This window comes from Pagrus pagrus (assembly GCF_965226575.1).
Source record: "Pagrus pagrus genome assembly, chromosome: 4".
Lineage (NCBI taxonomy): Eukaryota > Metazoa > Chordata > Actinopteri > Spariformes > Sparidae > Pagrus > Pagrus pagrus.
The window spans coordinates 23348074-23368632 of NC_140188.1; the positions used below are offsets into that span (position 1 = coordinate 23348074).

The 20559-nt window shown below is 41.2% G+C and overlaps 1 protein-coding gene across 1 annotated transcript; it reads left to right on the top strand.

Moving 5' to 3' along the window:
* Positions 1-12235: 12235 nt before the first annotated feature.
* smtla (somatolactin alpha) lies at positions 12236-17655 on the top strand. Its single transcript, XM_084351757.1, has 5 exons — positions 12236-12320; positions 12499-12689; positions 14144-14257; positions 15990-16169; positions 16588-17655. The coding sequence occupies exons 1-5, from the start codon at positions 12305-12307 to the stop codon at positions 16780-16782; spliced, it is 696 nt and encodes a 231-aa protein (XP_084207883.1). The 5' UTR covers positions 12236-12304; the 3' UTR covers positions 16783-17655.
* The last annotated feature ends 2904 nt before the right edge of the window (positions 17656-20559 follow it).

Consider the following 20559-nt stretch of genomic DNA (forward strand, 5'->3'; position numbering starts at 1 on the left):
GTACGTGTGTGTGTGTGTGTGTGTGTGTGTGTGTGTGTGTATGTGAGAGAAAGCAAAAGAAGGGAAGACAAACATGCTGTCATCAGCCTCTCTTAAGGTGCTCCAGGGATATTGCGGATGCCATTAGGCTGGGCCATATTCAGCAGAGCAGATGATATGTGGAGAGACTACAGAGCATCAAGTAGACAACAGCACAGAGCTGAGAGTCAAACTGATTTGGCAGTTTTAGGATTTGTTGCTCGTTCCCTGGTGCTAGACATATGTGCGACTTCGCCGTCTCACTAAAGTCTTTATAATGTCAGGTGAGTTGTCTGTCAGCGCAACAGCCATAAACTGACTTTGTTTTCCGCAGGCGGCAGACAGAATTTTGTAAATGGAACTACTGCAATCACAAATACAGCTGTAGGTAGGTAATATTCGGTTAAAAGCCAATAAGTAGTACGCTACATAAGAAGTCTGTCTTTTTAAGGAAACATTAGACCGCTCATGGAGATGCAAAGAGGGCAAATTGTCTGTTCCCTGGTGCATTTGCAAAAGAACAAAAAAAAAAAAAAGATTATGAAAAGCTGTAAAGTCTTTCAAATGGGGGTCACTCTTGAGAATCAGATTAACTGCATCAGCAAAAACAGGAACAGTGTTCAAAAGTTAAAACGAGTAGAAAAGTGTTTTCAGTGGCGAAATAGTACATTTTTCTGTTATGTAATATTTCATTAAGTATTTATATTTTTGTTTTTTTCAAACAAGTTCTCCAATCAATTGAATTATTTACAAATTCTGTTTGCCCCAGGCCTGGTATATACATTTAATGAATACCGCAAACATAAACTATATGTTTCTTCAAGGGCATATGTAAATGTCATGATTAATCATCACTTCCAGTGTTGGCCTGCTGCGACGACTCATATCTTCACTGTGTCTGTATAGGGGAGCGATATCACGACCGTAACCCGGGAATGTGAGAGTATACACGAATGTATGTCAGTATTTACATTTGCATGGAACACAAATATTATTCCAGTTTCATTGTTGACTCGCAAGGAAGAGAGGGAGGAAGCCCACACAACATGTAAAGCAGGCAGGACGTGCGTAATGAAAGCAGCCACACAAAGGAAATGTCACATAAAGTGTTCCTAAAATAAAAAGAACTGAACTAATTATGCTCTGTTGTTGTTTATAAGACGCTGGTGCCTCCATCTTTTATTCATCAAGACGCTCGGCGGCTCGAGGTTCTCTGTCTTTCTCTCTCACGCTCACTCTCTCAAATCTCATTTCAAACAGAACCCATTGAGCCGTGGAACTGCATTCCGAATCACAATGAACTTGTTTCTCGGCATTAAAGGAAAAGGATGGAGGAGAAATAGAAAAAAATAAAAAATAGCAAGAGTGAAGCTTTAGCACGGCAAGCAGAGAGAAAGAGAGAGGGAGAGACGGGGCTTTCTAAATGTTACCTGACAATCACGACTGCACGGCCGGCGGAGACACGGATTCACAAAACAGGAAATAGATGACTTGTTTTGGTATTGAGGGCAGGCCACCGGTTCAGAGTCAGTCAGCCTTGAGCGCTGTGAGCGCTGGTGCACTAATTTCTGATACCCACGGAAAACAGACACACAGACTGACAACAGAGACGGAACAAATGGGCATTTTGACACACAACCTTAAAACAAGTCCTTGAATTAGAAAGAAACTTTCAGAGGGACTGTGATTTAATTGAGTTAGTCATCCCTACTACAGCCACTCTGCCTCAGGAGGGCCCCCTAATGTGAGATTCACATTATTTAATGGGAAATTTCACGCTCATCTCCTGAACTGACCAAAGTGCATAGTCTGGCTATGCCTCATTAGACAAACTGCAGGATTCCCTTCCTGTGGATATTTTGTACCTGCTTCTCTTCTTCTTCAGGGACTCACAGACATGTTACATTTCTCTTTCTACTGCCACAAGCTCCCTTTGGGAATAAATACTGTCGCCAGGGGATTTGAAGTCTGTGTGTTAACAAGACCTATCACAGTTTGACAGTCTTTAGCGAGGGTACACAGAATACACAGAATTGATATTGTAACAAGTGTGTAATGGAAAAAGATGGCCAAGAACTACACAAAACACTCCCATAACTTGAATTGTTTTTGGCTCGCTAAGCTAGTTAAGATGAAAAACGGCCAAAAATGTTTTCCGAACAAAGTTTTCTCCGTTGGTGTTTTAATATCAACGATGAATAACAGCAAGATTAGATAGAAGCATGTTTGGTGTGTCTGATCTTTCCTGAGCTGATATGGTAAGTAACAAGTCCCACACTGGGTTTGTAGGTGAAATGGTAGAGTTCAAGTTATTTTTGAGATGCGCAGAAAAAAAAAAAAAAAAAAGCTGTCTGGAACTCACAGGGAACTTCAGAGTCGATATGATCCATCTCTGAGCCGCCATCTGGCCTTGGCTTCTGTTAATAGAGGGTTTTGCTCTGAGCTAGCCAACACGTGGCTGGAGACAGACAGACATAGAGCGAGGGAGAGAAAGAGAAAGCAGAGAGGGGGGGGGCAGGAGGTAAGAGAGAGAAACTTAAAGGTGAGAGCGGGAGCGAGGGGGAGTGGAGGAGAGAGACGCAGAGGCAGAGCAAGAGAGACAGCGGGGCGTACAGGGAGAAGAGAAGTGAAATTAAGTAAGAGAAATATGGCGGGGAACAGAGAGAATGAAGATAAAAAAGAAAAAGAAAAGGTAAAAGATTGAGCAAGAGAGACAGGAGCAGGAGAGAGTGCAGTGCACTCTAGGGGGGAGCATGTACTTAGAATGAGGAGTAAAGCGAAGAAGTGGAGCTTTAGAGTACATGTGCCCCAGGGAGGATAGTGTGAAGTACCTTTTGTCTTCCCACCATCAGGAGCTTCTTTTGAATAAACCGGGCCAAGCATTTCCTTTTTGTAAATCTCACTTTGAAGAAGGGCAAAGCTAAAGCTTCTCCCACAGTGGCGATCGAGTATAGTTGTACCTCGGCCCACGCAAATCCCTTCCTCAATAGCTGTGGGTGTGTAACAGTTTCATTTCCATTTTGGAGCACGGGGAGATTGCTCACTGCCGAGACACGTAACAGCAGCTTCACCTTGGTTGTGAGCCTGCATATGTTGTCCGCAGTGATTGGCAAGGCTGTGTGACCAATTTGATTTAAAGCTTTATGCCTGCTTTCTTTATCCCCGAGACTTGTCAAAAATGACACGTGGCATCATGGCAAGACAGGCATGCTTCTGTCGCCGCCGCTTCTGCACTTCCGCCAAATCCCACTGGGAAATAACAACCTCCAAAGCTGAATTCATCACCAGTGATCATCATGATCGCTCCCTAATTGTTGTTTTAATGCATGCAGGTGTGCTCCACCAAAGGGCCCCTGAGGGAGGGGATTGTAAACGCAGGAGAAAACAGAAGTGCTGCTCCTGCTGCAACCAGACTGAGAAGTTGGTGCAAGATTGCGTTCGAAGGAGAGAGTGTTGCATGTTACTGGAGGGAGATGGTAATTAAGCCCGGGGCAAAGTGGTAATGGATCAGCCCAGAACTGTCATCTGCAACTCTCCAGTGCCCTGCCTCTGATGAGCGAGCGGTTTTCTGTCAACCCACAGAAATCAAAGAGGGAAAAATGAATGTGAACTCCAACTATTAGTTTGGCATGGGTCAAATGGCAGTCTGTGTGGTGCAAAATTATAATAAGGGGGAAAATAAAACATGTATACTATGTCAAAAAACATTTTATAACAAAAAGTTTTGTCTTGTTTTGTGAGAATATTAACTTTGTCTGGTTGTAGGTATGAAAATAGTTGGTATAATTAACAGAACAACCAATGATGTACATGCACAGTGTAAATGTAGATAGGTTGTTGAGTGAGGGAGGTTATCAGCTCTGTTCACCAAACCAGAGGTGACCTGAGTTTGTTATGATAATAGTGTTAATACATTTTATCCTTTAAATGTAAGCAATAGTTCTGTTACAGAAGAGAAACAATAATTTAGCAGTTGCATCATCTTTTCTTTTCCAAAAGTGGTTTAAGTTTGCCTAAAGGGTCAATCAAATGCGAACACACACACACACACACACACACACACATACACATGTTGGTCTTACATTACCTGTGAGGACCCCCCTTGACACAGTGTATTCCCTAGCAACTTACCTGGACCTTACTGTTACCTTAACCAAACTCTAACCTTAAAACAAGTCTTAACCCTCAAACAGGCCTTTGAAGTTGTGAAGACCAGCACATAATGTCCTCGTAAAGCAGAGAGGTCCTCACAATGCCGGTTTGAAGCAAAAGCAAAATGTGTCCACACAAAGACAGTAATATACACACAAAACACGCACACACATTTTCACACTAATTATAACCTAAATTGGTATAAACTAGAACATTTGCATTCTAAAGCATTAAAAAGACTTTCTTTCTCTTATCTGCTGCACTATTTTTGGGACTGCTGGCTGTGGCTCTCCATTGTCAGTTAACATAATAGAGCGAGTCATTGGGCCATAAGGCTTTTTTTTAAATATCCCTTCATGTGAACAAAAACAGTTTTTTTGAAATAGGCCTAGTTGCTACTTTAGAAAAGATACATTTACTGCCTTATTCACATCCACATTAAATAAAAATAAAGTTAATGTAAGTTAATTTCTTCTGTGTAACAATGTTGATACTGTATGTGCAACATACATTCTCCCCCTCTCTGTTTTCTCTCTCTCTCTCTCTCTCTCCCTTCCTCACAACCCAACTGGCTGAGGCAGATGGCTGCCCACCCGCAAACCAGGTTTGCTGTAGGTGTCTACCTGTTGAAAGGCAGTTTTTCCCCCCCATTGTCGCCAAGTGCTTGCTCACAGTGGGAAATTGTTGGGTCTCTGTAAATAAAATTATGAAAGGTACAGTTTATACCTGCTCCAAATGAAAAATGCCCTGAAACAACCCTTGTTTTGATTTGCTGCTTTGCAAAAAACATTGAATTGAATTACTGAGATTTCATTAAAAGTTAGACGGAATTATTAATTATTCTTCAAGGACATATTTCTCACATATTATTTGTCTTCTCCACACGGACAATACAAATAATGCTCACATGCTTGTTAGCATGCAAATGCATCCCCACGGGCACACACGCAGGCGCACGCAGCTGCGCATACACACACAATGACCTGATTTGTTGTAAAGAGGCATGCAATCACACAAATGTGTAGTTTTCTTCGTTGCCCCAGGACTGTTGGTATTGCACTACAGAATTGAGTGTCTCTTTGTATCTCAAAGTTCTCATTAAAAAAGCTCACACAGCCTGTTTTCTCCATTTCACTCGTCTCATGGGCGAATAAGATAGCCATGGAACAGACCTGAGGCTAATCATCCAACTGTTTCTTCTGTCTCTCTCTTTTTTTAATGATTTTGCTCATATAAAATGATATGATTATAATTTATCAACCCAGACAAATAAGGACAATCCAGCTGGTACAGTGTGGGTGAGAGCTGACTGAACAAGTAACTTTGTCTCTTTGAAGCCTGAAAAGAAGTCAACAATATTCCGCGTCTTTAATGCCACTAGTGATTTACATTGTTGCACATCAAAAACAAGACAGCTGGCAGGAGAAGGAGGCATCAGCTGCACGCCGTGCTGCTCCAGTTCCTGTCAATCTAAAACACTGAATCACACATTCAGTACTTATCATGCATGCTACCTCTTACACAAACTACAGACTGTTGCTCACAGATTGTACAAAATACTAGGGACGGACATGGTATACACTGAGGAGGTGAATCCAGGTAAAAGCCATCATCGCTGTTGAAGTGCCCTTATCAAACCTATTGCTCTGCCGTAGAGAAGGAAATATAAGCGAACAAACAAATGATTGGTGCAAAACAAGCCGTATGTTTGCTGTGTCTCTGAGATGATACAAGATAAGAAAAATATAAATCGCATTAGAATACGTACAAGGACAAATACTTCTACAACACACATCGGAAAACAGGACACAAAATACATGAAAAAGTGTATTTGGTGGGGCATTTGAAAAGAAAAGTGTATTTTATGTTACAGTGAGGAGCAATGCCAGTATAAATACTGTATTCCTTTTGACAACTATAATGGTATGGATATGAAGTATTATATTGGATATGATATATATGCATATGAAGGAGTATTTAAATTGTGCACTGACATGAACCACACTGTCCTTATGTCAGCAGACTCTGGATGTTTACAGGTAATAATCAGATGTGACCTTGTTTGATGGTCTCGACTCCTCTAATAACGGAAGGTACTCGAACCAGACACACACACACTGCCTCTTTCAATGTTACATGATTCTGTATGAAGAAGGACAAACTTTATAAAGCTGAGTGAATATATTGTACATGAATTGTATTGCATGTATACTTCAAATTCCATTATGACCGTGTCCATCGGTGCCATACCACTTTCATCTTGTGCTGTAAAAAACTTGGAATATGGTTTCAAGTAAGGACATCTTGAGTTTATTTTTCTATTCATCACAGTGATGCACAAGATTGAGAGATAAAAGTGTTTTTTATTTATTTATTTTTGTTCATGTTTAATTCAGCTGTCACTCAATAAACATACACTGTAGGTGAATGAAAATATACAGTATATGTTTGCTTTATATAGAACTACAATAATACATCTGACATTTCATTTGACATTTTTTCACTCAGCCATTCGAAGCTATCAACACTGTCTTCTTTCTCACACAAAAAACACCCACATTCAGACTCTCTCCATCATTCAATAAGAGACCTATATGTCCCGATTCAAGAGCTGCCGATCAAACCTCAGCAAGCACCAGAAGTCTGTCAAAGCCAGAGGGATTAATATGTACGTGTGCACACTTCCCAATATGGTGCATGAGGGGAGAAAGCGGGGGCATTTACTCTTGCAGGCATGGATATGGCATGACAGATGTGGCATGCAATCACTTTCTTAACAAGGGGAGGAAATCTCTATCCAACCACAAATGTGTACTGATCTTCCACAGGAAGGTGTTGTTCAGAGCAAAAACTAACATGGTTTATTCAGTTGATGGTTTTTTAAACCTCATGGTGTGCAATCACTAGTCACGTACAATACGCATGACGATCAAATGCCGCAAAAATGTGCACTTTGAGTACCGAATAACATTTCACCTCAAACAAAACTGAATCTGTGTGTGTCATGAATTTCCAGTGCGTGCGCTCAAGGACCCCTGGGGAGAGAGAGAGAGAGTATGTACAGCACTGCGGTATGACTGTGTGATCCATGCACGTCAATAGTCCTGTAACACAAAGTACAGTAGGAACAAGTAGCAGCTTCAAGGTTTCAGGGTCGGGTACAGTGTAGAAAGATGGTAAATCTGCAGACAAAGACCATGCACAGTATATTCAACAAAAAACATCCTTGGTGGAAGTTTTAATAAAATCAGAATGACCAAATGAGAAGGGGCTGAGATATAATGTACTGTATGGTGAGCCATTTTAAGTCATTTAAATATCACAGCACTTTATTGTCTTTGCAATCTAGGGCACAGTTTAATGCAATGGCAATCACTACTGTGAAGCAAAACAATGTACTGTGAGATTGTGATTCCATGCTGTATCAACACTCCCAGTTGTTATTTCAGATTTAAGACATAAATAAATGTGTTTTTCTATTTCAACATATTCATCTCATTTCATGCACCAACTCCCTTTCTTTTCCCAGATGGGCTGCTTTGAAATTAAGATAGGATACTACACGCTGTAGGTGCCAGACACGGTATTACATAGGGACTTTTTCTTGCAAATAGAATCAAAGCTTTGGTTCCAATACACAATCTAACACAGTTTCTCCACTTCATGTGTTTTGATTAACGCATATCTTTGCAAGTCACTTTGGTAAACGCGCAATTCTCACCTTAAATTGCAAAACTGAAATTGTTCATATTGGGCTCCAAAATAGCAAACACGACTCTACCCAAGGGTAAGTATAGCTGGAATGTGCAAGTGCAACAGCAAACAAGAAAACATGACACTGACACTGACAAAGGTGACACTGCAATGTATGAACTATCACTAATCAAATGTTTACCTTGTGCAATGAGCAAAATAAGTCGGCGGGGAAAACAGCAGAGCAGCATCACAGTGCATACCGTATATACTAACCATTGTTAGATACATTCTCCAAGTGACACCTGGATATTTATTTATTTTTTTCAGTTTTACTAATCTGATTCATTTAATTCAACATTCTTTTCAGTGTTATCCACTGTATTTTGTTCAAAACAGTCAAAAACTCCTGTGGAAGGAGGGAAAAGATACTCGACTCAAAGAAACATAGAAGAAAACAAGAATATGAGGTAAGCTTGTTAGTGCTGCATTGATGGGATGTAAGTCTTGGTGGTAAAATTATGTAATACGCTTACAGAAGTTTCTACCGAGTAAAAAAAAAAAGAAGAAACTACTTTACCCCTGAGACTTTTTTACTTTTTATCTTAGACTCGAACTGATGTTGATTGGTGGTTGTGAGTACTTTCAAATGACAGGCAAATATTACAGTATGACGACATGAAGAGCAAAAGTTGTCGTTCTCAAGTGTGATGAGCCAAAGGTGTGTCCGTGGTTTTGGAGCTCAAAGATAACTTGACATTTTACATGATGAGAAATAGATGCAGCTGCACCTGCAGCCGCAGGAGGAGGCTCATTCGATGAAACAATGCGCACTGCTTCTCTTGTTGCTAGCGTTATAGACGAAGCTCAGAGGCAGAGACTCCACTTCCAACATCTACAGTGCTTCCGTCACTGGCTTTCTGAAGTAAATGGGTATGTTGGCGAGACAAATTCAAAAGGCACTTTGAGCTTTCCTAGCCATGAACACCAGACTGAAAGCAGTCCAAGGATCCTGCAAAGGAAATTGCTATGGCGGTTATACAAGCTCCAAGCACTGGATTGAACCTGAGGAGCAATTTAGAGCAAAATACATACCTTCAAGACTTACTTTTAGACAAATATTAAACGGTTGTTACACAGAGAAGATACGACCGTATTTAATTAGTACATTTGAACATACCAATCTGGCATTAAGATTTACTGGAAGGCAAACTTGGAGTCAGTTTGACAATACAAGGCTAGAGATGAGAATGCACCTGGAGGATGAGAACAGTGGTGTTTGGCTATTGCTGTGGAAACTGTATAAACTGCTCATTATAATAAAAATGAGAGGGCCCCAAAGATAAAAAGCTCTAAACAAGACCTCTCACAGAACAAGTCTGAATTCAATGTGAGGAGACAAATTACCCTCTGGCAAACTGAGATGCAGTCAAAGCTGGCAAGCACATTTAAGACACTCTGTATTTACAAAAATAGAGCCAAGTGATACAGCAATCTGTGAGCTCGCAGGCCAATTAGCATCACTTGCACAAATCGTGACAGATGTAGCACCTTATTCACCCTCAACACTGATGATTGTATGGATAGCCAGGCATCATGTTGTCTTTAAGCAGTTTCTGCCCAGACCTCACACTAAATGGTGAGGAACAGATATGCTGTCCAAAGACAAGGACAACAGCTGGTGTGATGATAATTACCTAAACCTTAAAGGGAATGTTCACAGTGTTGTGTGGATGTTAATCAGTGTTGATAAATGTAGTCATTTTACAATTTAAATGGATCTAAATGCAAATAAATGTAAATTGGTAAATATAGTCAATTGAAGCAATTCTTCAGTGTGTGCTATATTGACCAATGATTACATTTTTGCGACTGGGTGCTAATAGCAGCATGCTAACGCTAATTCAGAAATGAGTGGCAACTTATAAGCATTACATACATCCACGTATTATTACATTGATATATTTGAACGGGTGCAGTGAAACGACACTGGATGAATCATAATTTAACACACTCTTGTCCAATGATTTTTGAACAACAGATTTTTGAGCAGGAAAACTTAGATTTCTTGGTCAATTGAGTACATATTAAGAATTAATTGCTTTAATTGACTTCACTTACCGTCAACACTCATAAGACATGCACACAATATGTTACAAAATCTCGGTTTTAAATGACGAAAGAGCTACAAATAGTTATTTCTTAAGAAGGCACAGTTTATGTTGCATTTCTATTGAGATTATGGACCTTTCAGGTGAGTAAGAAGCGAAGAAGAATGTTTTTGTTTTTTAATCAGTGCAGTGGCCAGTGTCTTGTTTTATGCTGCTGTACAGTTTGCTGGGTTAACAGCATTACTGCCAATGATAGGACCAGGATTAACAAGTTTATGAAAAAGATGGCCCTATAATTGGTTGGACTCTCATGAGAGAAGGACTTCAAACCTCTCTTCAGTTAGAAGGTCGTCCTCTGTTTGTGGTTTTAAGGAGTCTAAGAGTCCTTTGTACTTTATGTAGGTTGATGTAGGTTGTTTTCGACATAATTTGCAAGGTCTCATTTTTGGCATATTCTGTTTTCCTTTGTTTGCCTCAGTGGTTTTATTTGATCTTTTTTTGCCCATATTATTGGAAATGCATTACATGACTACCTTGAAGTCATAAAATAGACTAAATTCGCTTTTCATATCAGCCCATTGTGGGCAGACAGAAAATCATTGGCAGTAGAGAATCAGATTAGTGGTAATGGCAGACACTCTCGAGTTTTGAGACATTTTCAAGCCCGTATTGACATGTGCAAAAAGCGATTTAAAAAAAAAATGTGGATGCACAAAACATGTTTGCAGACACGTTAATTACCTCAAATGTGAATATAAAGAATCTAGCATGAACAAGACTTTTGGTTCCATGTTGTGCTACAAATACATGTTCGGCTGACATCCAAACTGATTAGATTGAGCCCAAAAATACAGAAATGCAGTCACATCCTTGACTTGAGTCCTATCTCAATAATTGGGATGTTTGTGAATTTACCAGCACACATTTCCACAGTTCTCTTCAACCCTCTCTACATTTAGTAGGATATAACATGAGGAGGTTGAAGAAAACAAGATGTTTTGGGGTTTTTTTTGGAGCGTTGTGCTTCAATTGTGAGAATAGACGAACCTGCCAAGGAGGTGGTGAAGGAAAAAGTGGAGGAGTTAAAGAAAGGTGGTAAGAAGAGAACATTGGTTCATATGAAACAGGCTGAAAGGCTAGTGGTTTTGGGTGTCTTGAAAATGTGTGACTATGACATCAAGTTCAGTAATATGACCCCTTTTAGCCATAGCTCTCTGATCCCCGTCTGTCTTAGCTCATCCTTAAACATGCTTCAAAAGACATTTGAGCACACACCTGTCCCTCTCTTCGTAGCTTGCTCCAAAAAAAAAAAAAAGGTTTTTAAAAATTCCGTCTTATTGAGTATCCTTGTTTATACTGAACAATGATACACAGTTGTATTCAACTTTATGTGCAAGAGGCAGAAACGTCCTGTAATTTGCATTTAAAATACACAGATGCATATATTACCATAAACTGACAGACGGCAAATCCACCGTAATCTCCCAATTTCATTACACTTATAACAGCAGTGATTTAAGGCGAAGATGAAGTAAGTAGTGCAGCGCAAAAATGGAGCATTCAGTGAAGTCTGTTTCAAGCATGGATTACTGCTAAATATGTGCTTCCTTCTATGACAGCTAAACACAGTCATTACAAGTAAGAAACCATCTAGCTTCTGGGTTGACCTACTCTCACACACCCATGGTTTTCAAAATGGAATATGATTGTCAAAATAAAAAGAAGAGATTTGAAAAAAAGAAGATTTGAGGGTTTTTGTTAGATTCCAGTGATTTCCGCGTCTCATTCATCCAGCCCCTTTTTGTTGTGTCTATTACAGTTCTACGCTGTCTTCTCCGCAGCCCTCTCTCTGTCATGCATGTTTGAATCTACATTACGTACTTACCTCAGCTGAAAGGAGGGATTTTTCAGCCCATTTCTTTCTTTTGAAGCTTTTGTTCGTTAAATCTAATCAGTCTCAGTCTTAGTTCTTGGATTGTTGGCCAACGGAATCAGGATGCAGGGTGGAATAAAAACGTACAAAACATTTATTTCGGTTTATTTTAAATCAAGTCCGTGTGAAGCAGATTTCATATTGCCAGATATATTTAGAAATCACAGTTTGTAAACTTTAAATCTGGAACAAGGATATTTACACCCAGCATGCCTGACTATAGTTACCATAATTGTACTATGCATAAGAAAAAGAAACACGTCACTTCTGGATGACCAGTGCCTTTTTACCACAACCTGCGCAAGGTGACCTTTTCCTTAATACATGGCCTGGTCAGGCTTTATAAAAGAAGTCAGCATGACAGAAAGGCTAAGAAGATTTGAAGACTACTGACAGAATGCACATGATGAGAGGTAATGTGTCACACATCACGACAGAAACTACTGATGGATGTAAAGTTATTAAGTTGAGCATTGATTTTGATTCACGTCGCTCTGAAGAGGGTAGATATAGGATGATCAGGTTTTATGTTTTGTTCATGTTTGCTCGAGCGTTGTGACATTTGTTATGTGTGTGTGTGGTTGTCTTCAGCCATAAAGCAGGGTCAGTGGGCTGTATTGCTCTGGCCCTATCTGCTTGCCATCAGCATCCCACTAGACTGCAGGGACGAGCAGGGCGGCCTCTCCCGCTGCCCCTCTATCTCCCAAGAGAAACTTCTAGACCGAGTCATCCAGCATGCTGAGCTCATCTACCGTGTCTCTGAAGAATCATGCTCTTTGTTTGTGAGTAACACCGACCATTACCCCTACATGAATCTTTGCACTTGTGCACTGTGTGGGAAAAGAAATATGAGTTAACTGTTCAGCAGTCCTGTTGTATCCACGGGCTCTTACAGAATAACATGAAGAAGAAACTGAATTGCTCGTCACGGTGAGTAGCGCCTGACAATAAATAGGTTTTCATTGTGAAGAACCGGGAAGAAAATCTGTTACCTACATGGGACATGTTCTTACAGTATCTGCTTAAGTCGGGCATGACTTAGTTTTTTATGAAAATGTTTCTATGAAACGTGAAATCAGCAATTTGAGCAGCAGTGCTGTAGAAGTGCTGCCTAAGGCAAAGGCTACAGTGACAGCAAAGCAGAATTTTGCATTTGAGAAGTTGTATTATATCATTTTTTATAGAGAACTAAAAAAAAATACTTATGTAAGGAAATTAAGTCATACAGAAAAATGAATTTATATTGTTTTCTTACAAGTCAGTCCTAAAAACTACATAAAAGACATGTTAACATTAACATTCATAGTTGGAACCTGTACATCTCCACGGGCCTCTCTCCATACCCACGGCTATTCGTTCTAGCATTATTGTGGACCCTCCTCACACGGGGGCCCTATATACTCAGTCCCCTTTCCACTCCAGTCCCATGCTCCTGGTCTTACCGAGTGCTACATTTCCCAAGCTATATTATTTTTTATCATTGAATCCAGCATGCAGTCTAGCAACACTTGGAATGAGATCTAAAATGAGGGCAAAAATGACTTTTTCTTAGCCTTTCTCACAATATGCTGGACCAAAAGCACTGACACTTTCTCTTAGATACTCTGCGTTATTTGCTTTTGATTCTGACATGATCATCGCCACACTGCCAGGCTTCAAAGTAATCTTCTATCTCTCCTCTGAGCCAAAGATGTTTTATTGAAGAAGCAGGCCTACAGTGGAGTAATACGAATGTGATAATGATACACTGCAGCAGTGAGAGGACAGGTTTTGCTGCCTGTTGAATCCCCATCACTCCAGATCCAAAATGGCCTTTGAAATGGGATGAGCTTGTTACTGAGAAGACGCTGCATGGGGTCTACAGATGGGAACATGATGGAGAACAAAATGTGTCTCTGCTGTGTCTCCAGTGGCCGAGATTGGTGAAGCCTTTGTCATTGTTTTCCTGATGTGTCTTTTTTGTGTGTCTGCCACTGTGAGTTCTTGTGATTCTATACCTGGGAGGACCAGAGGTTTTCAGATCAGTTAGAAAAATCCAACTCCCCTATTTTTGAAGTACTTTTTTTGAAAAAAACATTTTAATAGATCAGAGAAAGAAAACTAAAACAAAAACTTTGTTGATTCACAATCTAAGAGACTTTAGGATAAGTCAGAGTCTGGATGTATGAAACGCATGAACTTTATATTCTTGTTTATGCATTTATTTTCTTTATTGTTTTGTTTGTATGGATTGTAGGAGGAGATGTTCATCCCATTCCCACTGCAGCTTCAGAGGAACCAAGCTGGCTATCCCTGCATCACCAAAGCCTTACCCATCCCCAGCTCCAAAAGTGAAATCCAACAGATATCTGTGAGTACATGACCACTGATCACCACAGATTTTCTTTTTATTATTTATTTTGTCAGGGCTTTGATCTTAATGTGTTAAGAATGGCACGTATGTGCATGCGTGCATGTCAGTATTCATGTGTACACCTCTGCTTTTACGTGTCAGTGCATAAAGGCAGATTCCTTATGTGTTTGTATCCCAAGGATAGACAGTTGTTCGTGGTTTATGTGAGTCCATGGATTTGTGATTGCGTTGTCTCCATCTTCTTGTGCATGCGGAAGTGTGTGTGTGCGCGTGTGCTTAATGCATGACTGTTTGCATGCACAGGTCTGCTCACAAATCACTTTGAAGCTACTAAGAGCCCGAGCTTTCTTTTTCAATAACAATCACTAAGTGTTCAAGTGAGCCTCCCCTCCGTATAATGCTCGCCCCTGTCAACTGCTGAATGATGGGCTGTTTGCACTAATTACAATGAAAGGTCCTCAAATATCATAAAAATCCTCGCCTGTATAGCATTTCGAAACATTACCCTGTGCCTGCTGAAGGTTTGAACGCTGTCCAACAGAGCACAGCCTTTTAGGCCAACGGTCAGCTTGATCAGCAGGGTGGAAACCAGATCGAGCCACTTAGCGAAAGGCCAATGAAGGGTGATTTGGCTGGCGTGAACTGTAATCTGGTTAATGGGAAGTTATACAATAATCCTTCCTCAACTAACATGGGCCAAGTATATATGGCAAAAGCAATTTCTTTAAGGACTCATTTTTTGCAATATTGAAACTGCCGGATGAAGTCATGTCATCACTATAATAGTGAATGTGATCTTTGAAACTGCATGTACTGCAAGGCTCCTCTTTATGTTAATAATTTATCCCTGCCCTTTCTGTGGAAGTGTTGCCTGCACTGCGATTTAATGGCCATTTGTATGGGGGTCATTTTGCACTTGCTTTAGAGTCACCTCTGCTTAGGGGAATTTAAGCAGTCTAAACTGCTTCACCCATGACATTCCAACCTGTTTTAGTTGCTGAATGCTTTGCAGCTGACGAGCCCTTGATCATACTTCTATTCAATACTATTGAAAGAAATTCTGAAAGGCAAATGGTTGCTTTTCTTTACAGATATAAACTGATTGGCCTTAACATTAAAAGGGTGAAGTGAATAACATTCTGTTTACATTGTTAAAAAGCAATGATCTGCTGGGAAACGCCTTGACTCCTGGTATTCATGTGGTTGCCACCCCAATCATGGCACCTGAGCTCCTCGGTGGCAGTGGCCCCCCAGTAGAAGAATGAGCCCTGCCACACCAAAAGAACTGCTGAAGAAGGGCCCGAAGAATGTAATGAAGACCTCAATCAGATTGGGGTCTTTGGAAATCTGGAGGCCAGGTCGACACCTTTAGCTCCTTGTAATGTTCCTTGGGCCATTCCCAAACAGTTTCTGCAGTGTTGCAGTGTGCATTGTCCTGCTGGGGGGCTGGGAGGGTACAGTGGCATCCACATGAATACCAGTAGCCAAGGTTTCCCAGCTGTACATTGCATTGTAATGACCAATAATATTCACTTTTACCTGTAAGTCCTCTTCATGTTGCGGCTGATGAATGTAAACATTCCCAAGAAGACATGAACGGAGCAAAGTCAGTAGCCATGTCATGTTTTCTAGTGTATTTTCTATATCGTCTCTGTTTGTTTGTGCTCAGTTTTTTTTATAATTTTTTTAATTATTATTCATTTTAATTCATAACTTATTTGCGCTGCAGGACAAATGGCTGCTCCATTCTGTGCTGATGCTGGTCCAGTCTTGGATCGAGCCTTTGGTCTACCTGCAGACCACACTGGACCGCTACGATGGAGTTCCTGACATGCTGCTCAACAAGACCAAGTGGGTGTCTGAGAAACTGATTAGTCTGGAGCAAGGTGTGGTGGTCCTCATCAAGAAGGTGGGTCAAAGCTAGCGTTGGTTTCTAAGAAGTAGAATTATACGTGTATTTACACTAATGTCTGAGCTGTATATCATATTCAGCATTTTTTTCTGATTCTTGTGTTTTTGTTTGTTTTTTTAATTCAATTACTGTTAAATAAAATATATACTTTACTTGGCGGCTGATGCAGCATGCAATCTGCAAAGTAACTACTAACTAAAAGTTATCAAATAAATGTAATGGAGTAAAAGTACAGTATTTGCTTCCAAAATGTACTGGAGTAGAAGTATAAAGTAGCACACACATGGAAATAATCAAGTACTTTGCAGTGTTTGAGTAAATGTACTTACATTGCTGTTACGATTGTACTGATAGACAATACACAACTTACTGCTTCTTAATATTTCCATCATCTTTTCCAAACATTGCTGTGCAGATGTTGGACGAGGGAATGATGACCACAACGTACAGTGAACAAAGCCTATACCAAGACGACGGACAGCCCGAGATGCTGGAATCCGTTATGCGAGACTATACCTTGCTCAGCTGCTTCAAGAAAGATGCCCATAAGATGGAGATTTTGCTCAAGCTTCTCAAGTGCCGACAAAATGACATATACAGCTGCGCATAAAACATGAAGTGCGGCTTTTGAATACATTGTTAAGCTTTAAATTAATTCCTGAAGTTGATAGCCGTCCACTTATAGATATGACCATGCCTTAGGCGGTTCAGCCTCGCTGGCAGAGCAGTACATTCTTTATCGATTGTTTTGGAACACCTTCACACAAAAATAAGTAGGTGTAATGCTGTGCCCTCTCTTCAGCATACTGCATTTTATATTTCCCTGCACAGTTGTTATTTTAACCTGGCAAAGGCAACAGAGGGCAAACTCCCAAAAGATTATTTGTGTGTCGAGCTGTCAAAAAAATCTACATATCCTGCCATTGATTTCCATTTCCTTTGTTCTTAACTGGAGTTTGTATTCCTCGCTGGCTCTTGCAGTGTTTTGATTATTCCCACGGCCCCCAGAGTATTCAGTGAGACTCCCGTTTTTTAAATGGAGCTGGTTTCACTTCTGCATTATTGAAATGAAACACCGGAGACGGGAGTCAAACAGAGAGCAATCACTACTTTAAAAAAGGAACACATTTTGATTGGTGAAGGAGAGTGTGAGAGAGACAGCGAGGGAACAAATAGCTGTTAAAATGAAAAATGTTGAGTTTTTGGTTTCGACCCAGGTTTACATTTTTTGAGTGCTCTTGAAAGAATCATGAATTTTCCAATGGCTTAACTTGCCTAATTAAACCTGAACGTAATAAAATAAGTTTATTATTCACTTTAAATGATCAGGGGATACACAATTTCAATTTTAATAGTAAGATGTAATGAATATGTAATGCTTAATGCAAACTTTACTCTTCTGTACTCTCCTGTGTAAGTAGAAAAGGCCCAATGTACTGTGAAAACCTTTTTGCGCTAATAAAGCAAGTTGTAGAAAGACAAATGGTTTTGATATGATTTTTTTTTCGAGTGTCTGCAATTCACATCTTTTTTTGTCACACTTGTGTTTCCATAGCTGCGGTAAAGAGTCTCCAAAGTAAAATATCTATCAAGTGCACTTTCCATCCTCTCAGTTTTGCCCTTTCCACCCCCAAACACAAGAGGGCAGTAGTGCTCTTTCATGAGGGTTATCTTGATCACTGAATTGTGTAGTCGAAATACCAAAATGCCATTCATTTTTAAGACATTGCATCTTGTGTTTCCAAATGCTAGGCTACAGTGCACTGGATAATTGAGGATTAAATCAAACAGGTGTATGTTTTCTCTGTATGTGTGGAGGAGCAACTTTTCCTTAAATAATGTTAATTCTTCTTATTTTTTTCTTCAGATACATACCAAATAAATATGAAACAGCACATTACACATTACTCATCAAAAACAACACACTGCCGCAGATTTGATCCATGTGATCCCAGCTGCCAAAATAAAGCACCTGCAGTCGTTATCCCACTCATAGTTAATAGGCTTGAAATTGGCAGGCTGCATTGCTTGTTCCTGTTTACGTCTGCCACCACTCCGTGAGACAGGGAAACAATAAAGGAAGCAGTCGCCACAAGCATTTTTCTTTCTGTTCCCCCCCCCCACTGATCTCAGCTTTCTCCTCAACCTTTTTCCACTCTCTTGAGTGTCCTGCTACATCCTCCATCCTCTGTACCCGTATCAGAATATGTAAATCAGCCTTGTGGTTGCCACGGTGAGTCGGGTGTCAGCATAGAAAGGTGGTGTCGTGTGGCGTGGGTGGATACCGAGGCAGGATGTGGTAGGGGGGCCTAGTGTCAGCAATGTCAGGTTCAGCTTCCTGTGGCCTAATCACTTCAGTATGGGGGCTCAGAGGAGATTGGGTAGCCTCTGTTGCACTCCGCAGGGCTGCAGCTTCACAGCCTCAACCTTGTAGTGCAACCCTCACCTTACCTCGTTTGGTTCCTGACAACACGCAAGTAATCATAGGCGAGGTAAAGCCCCGTGCCCCCACCCACTTCTCAAGCTTTGAGGCCATAAATATTAAAGATCGGCTATAAGTAGTTAGAGGAGGGAGGGGATCGGAGGAGGGAGAGAAAGATGTTAGGGAGTGGAAGGGGAAAGAAGGACACAGGGATGAAGGGAGGGGTGTGGGGCCCGGGTGATTTCACAGTCTAACTATTATAACCTGAGGAAAGGAAATCTAGACTGCTGGGATGCATAAGTGGAGCACAGGAGGCAGACAGAGCAGGAGAGGGAGAGGAAAGGAGCAGGAAATGTAAAGAAAATGCAGTGAGAGAAAGAGGTAAAGACAGCAGTTGTTTCTCTTTTTTTCCTCCACTCAGTGGCAATGTGAACTGTGTCAATCAAATAGAAAGGAAAAATAGAGCAGAAATGAGAGTGGGAAAAGATTTGACCGAAATGAGTGGGGAAGAATCTGAGCACAGCTCTGAGCAGTGTGACATGCAGGGAAGTAGGTTGGATCTGGAGAGAAAATGGATGGCTGGAAGGCAGGTACGCAGCTAGAGGAGTTGGTGAAGTGGTGTTGGCTTGATATGAAACCGAGACTCAAAGTATGAAGTCCTTGAGCCTCCACTGGCTCGGCTGGCTCCCACACTGTTGTTCAGCTTTCATTTATGGCTCAAAACGACAGCTTGGACGGACCTAAAACAGTCTCCCAGCCCCTCTATGATCTCCCACACTGAAAACCATGTAGCCACGGCTCCCTGCCTTTCCTCCCTCCTCATTTTCTGAGCTTTAATGACATATTTAGGCCGCAGCAAGAACTTAAAGGGTTTGTGTGTCTGCTCAGAGGTAGAATAGGGGGAATGAGCCGAGGTGAGAGGGGGAGGACGGCCTTCCCTTTGCACCCAACTTCTGACGACCGAAGCTGCTGCTTTTGCGATACAGCCGTTGCTATCCTACCACTGCAAACCAGAGGGAATTTGTTCGGGCCATGGAAGTATGGCATAAGGTCTCAAATAGAGCCAACCAATCAATCCTGAGTGCAGCACACCTGGGGCTATTCATGCACAGCTGTCAGCGTGTGTGTATATGTGTGCGTGTGTTCATCTTTAAGTCCAGCCTGTGTGTTGGATCAGTGACACATGCAAACCTCTGGATGTCCAACCTCGCCTCACCCTCCGCCTCTCCCTCAGCTCCCCAGGCAAGGCATCTCTTCAAGACCACGTGGAGACGAGCGTGAGGGTCAAGAGGCCACGGGGATCAAGGCCGTCCTAACTGTTCCAATATGTTAAAAGATGTCACGTTGTAACAACAGCAAGCTCAGGTTTCACGCACGGCAAACAATGTTAGAGTAGGCAAAAGAGAAAGCCAGGGTGACAGTTGAATACAGCTGTAACATTACGGCCTTTAGAGACAGCTAGGAGATATGCAAACAGATTTTTCCTCAAGTGAAACACCTCTTTGGTTTTTTGTCTTTGTTTGCTCAACTGTTAAATCAATTCATTATCTTAAAGCTTCCTCTACAGTGGTTTTCACGGTTGTTGCCATTACATAACCTGCATGAGGTGCCAACACAAAGAGATAATGCCTTCATGTGCAGCTATGATTAACAGATGAATATGCTGGTCATGGTTAAACAGGCCCTGTGGGGTGTCTCTTGGTTTGTGGCGGTAGAACACCACCAGGGAATCGGGTGATTATACCTCGGGGACTGTAGGGGGAATGGGCTGATGCTACGTGAACTCAGCGGGGAAGCAGCCATCAATCTTGCTAAACTGAAGCCGTTTCGCTGTAGCGGGGAATCACAGATCTGCTGTCCGACGAAGAAATTCCAAAGCGGTGAGAACATGAAGGAAAACGGGGAAAGCATCAACGCGTTGTAAATAAAAGCTCCAGACAAGGAGCTAAAAATATGCACTTTTAA

Coding starts and splice junctions, on each gene's coding strand:
- smtla (XM_084351757.1), top strand. Junction 12,690..14,143: donor AAGAATCATGCTCTTTGTTT/GTGAGTAACACC, acceptor TATGGATTGTAG/GAGGAGATGTTCATCCCATT. Junction 16,170..16,587: donor TGGTGGTCCTCATCAAGAAG/GTGGGTCAAAGC, acceptor ATTGCTGTGCAG/ATGTTGGACGAGGGAATGAT.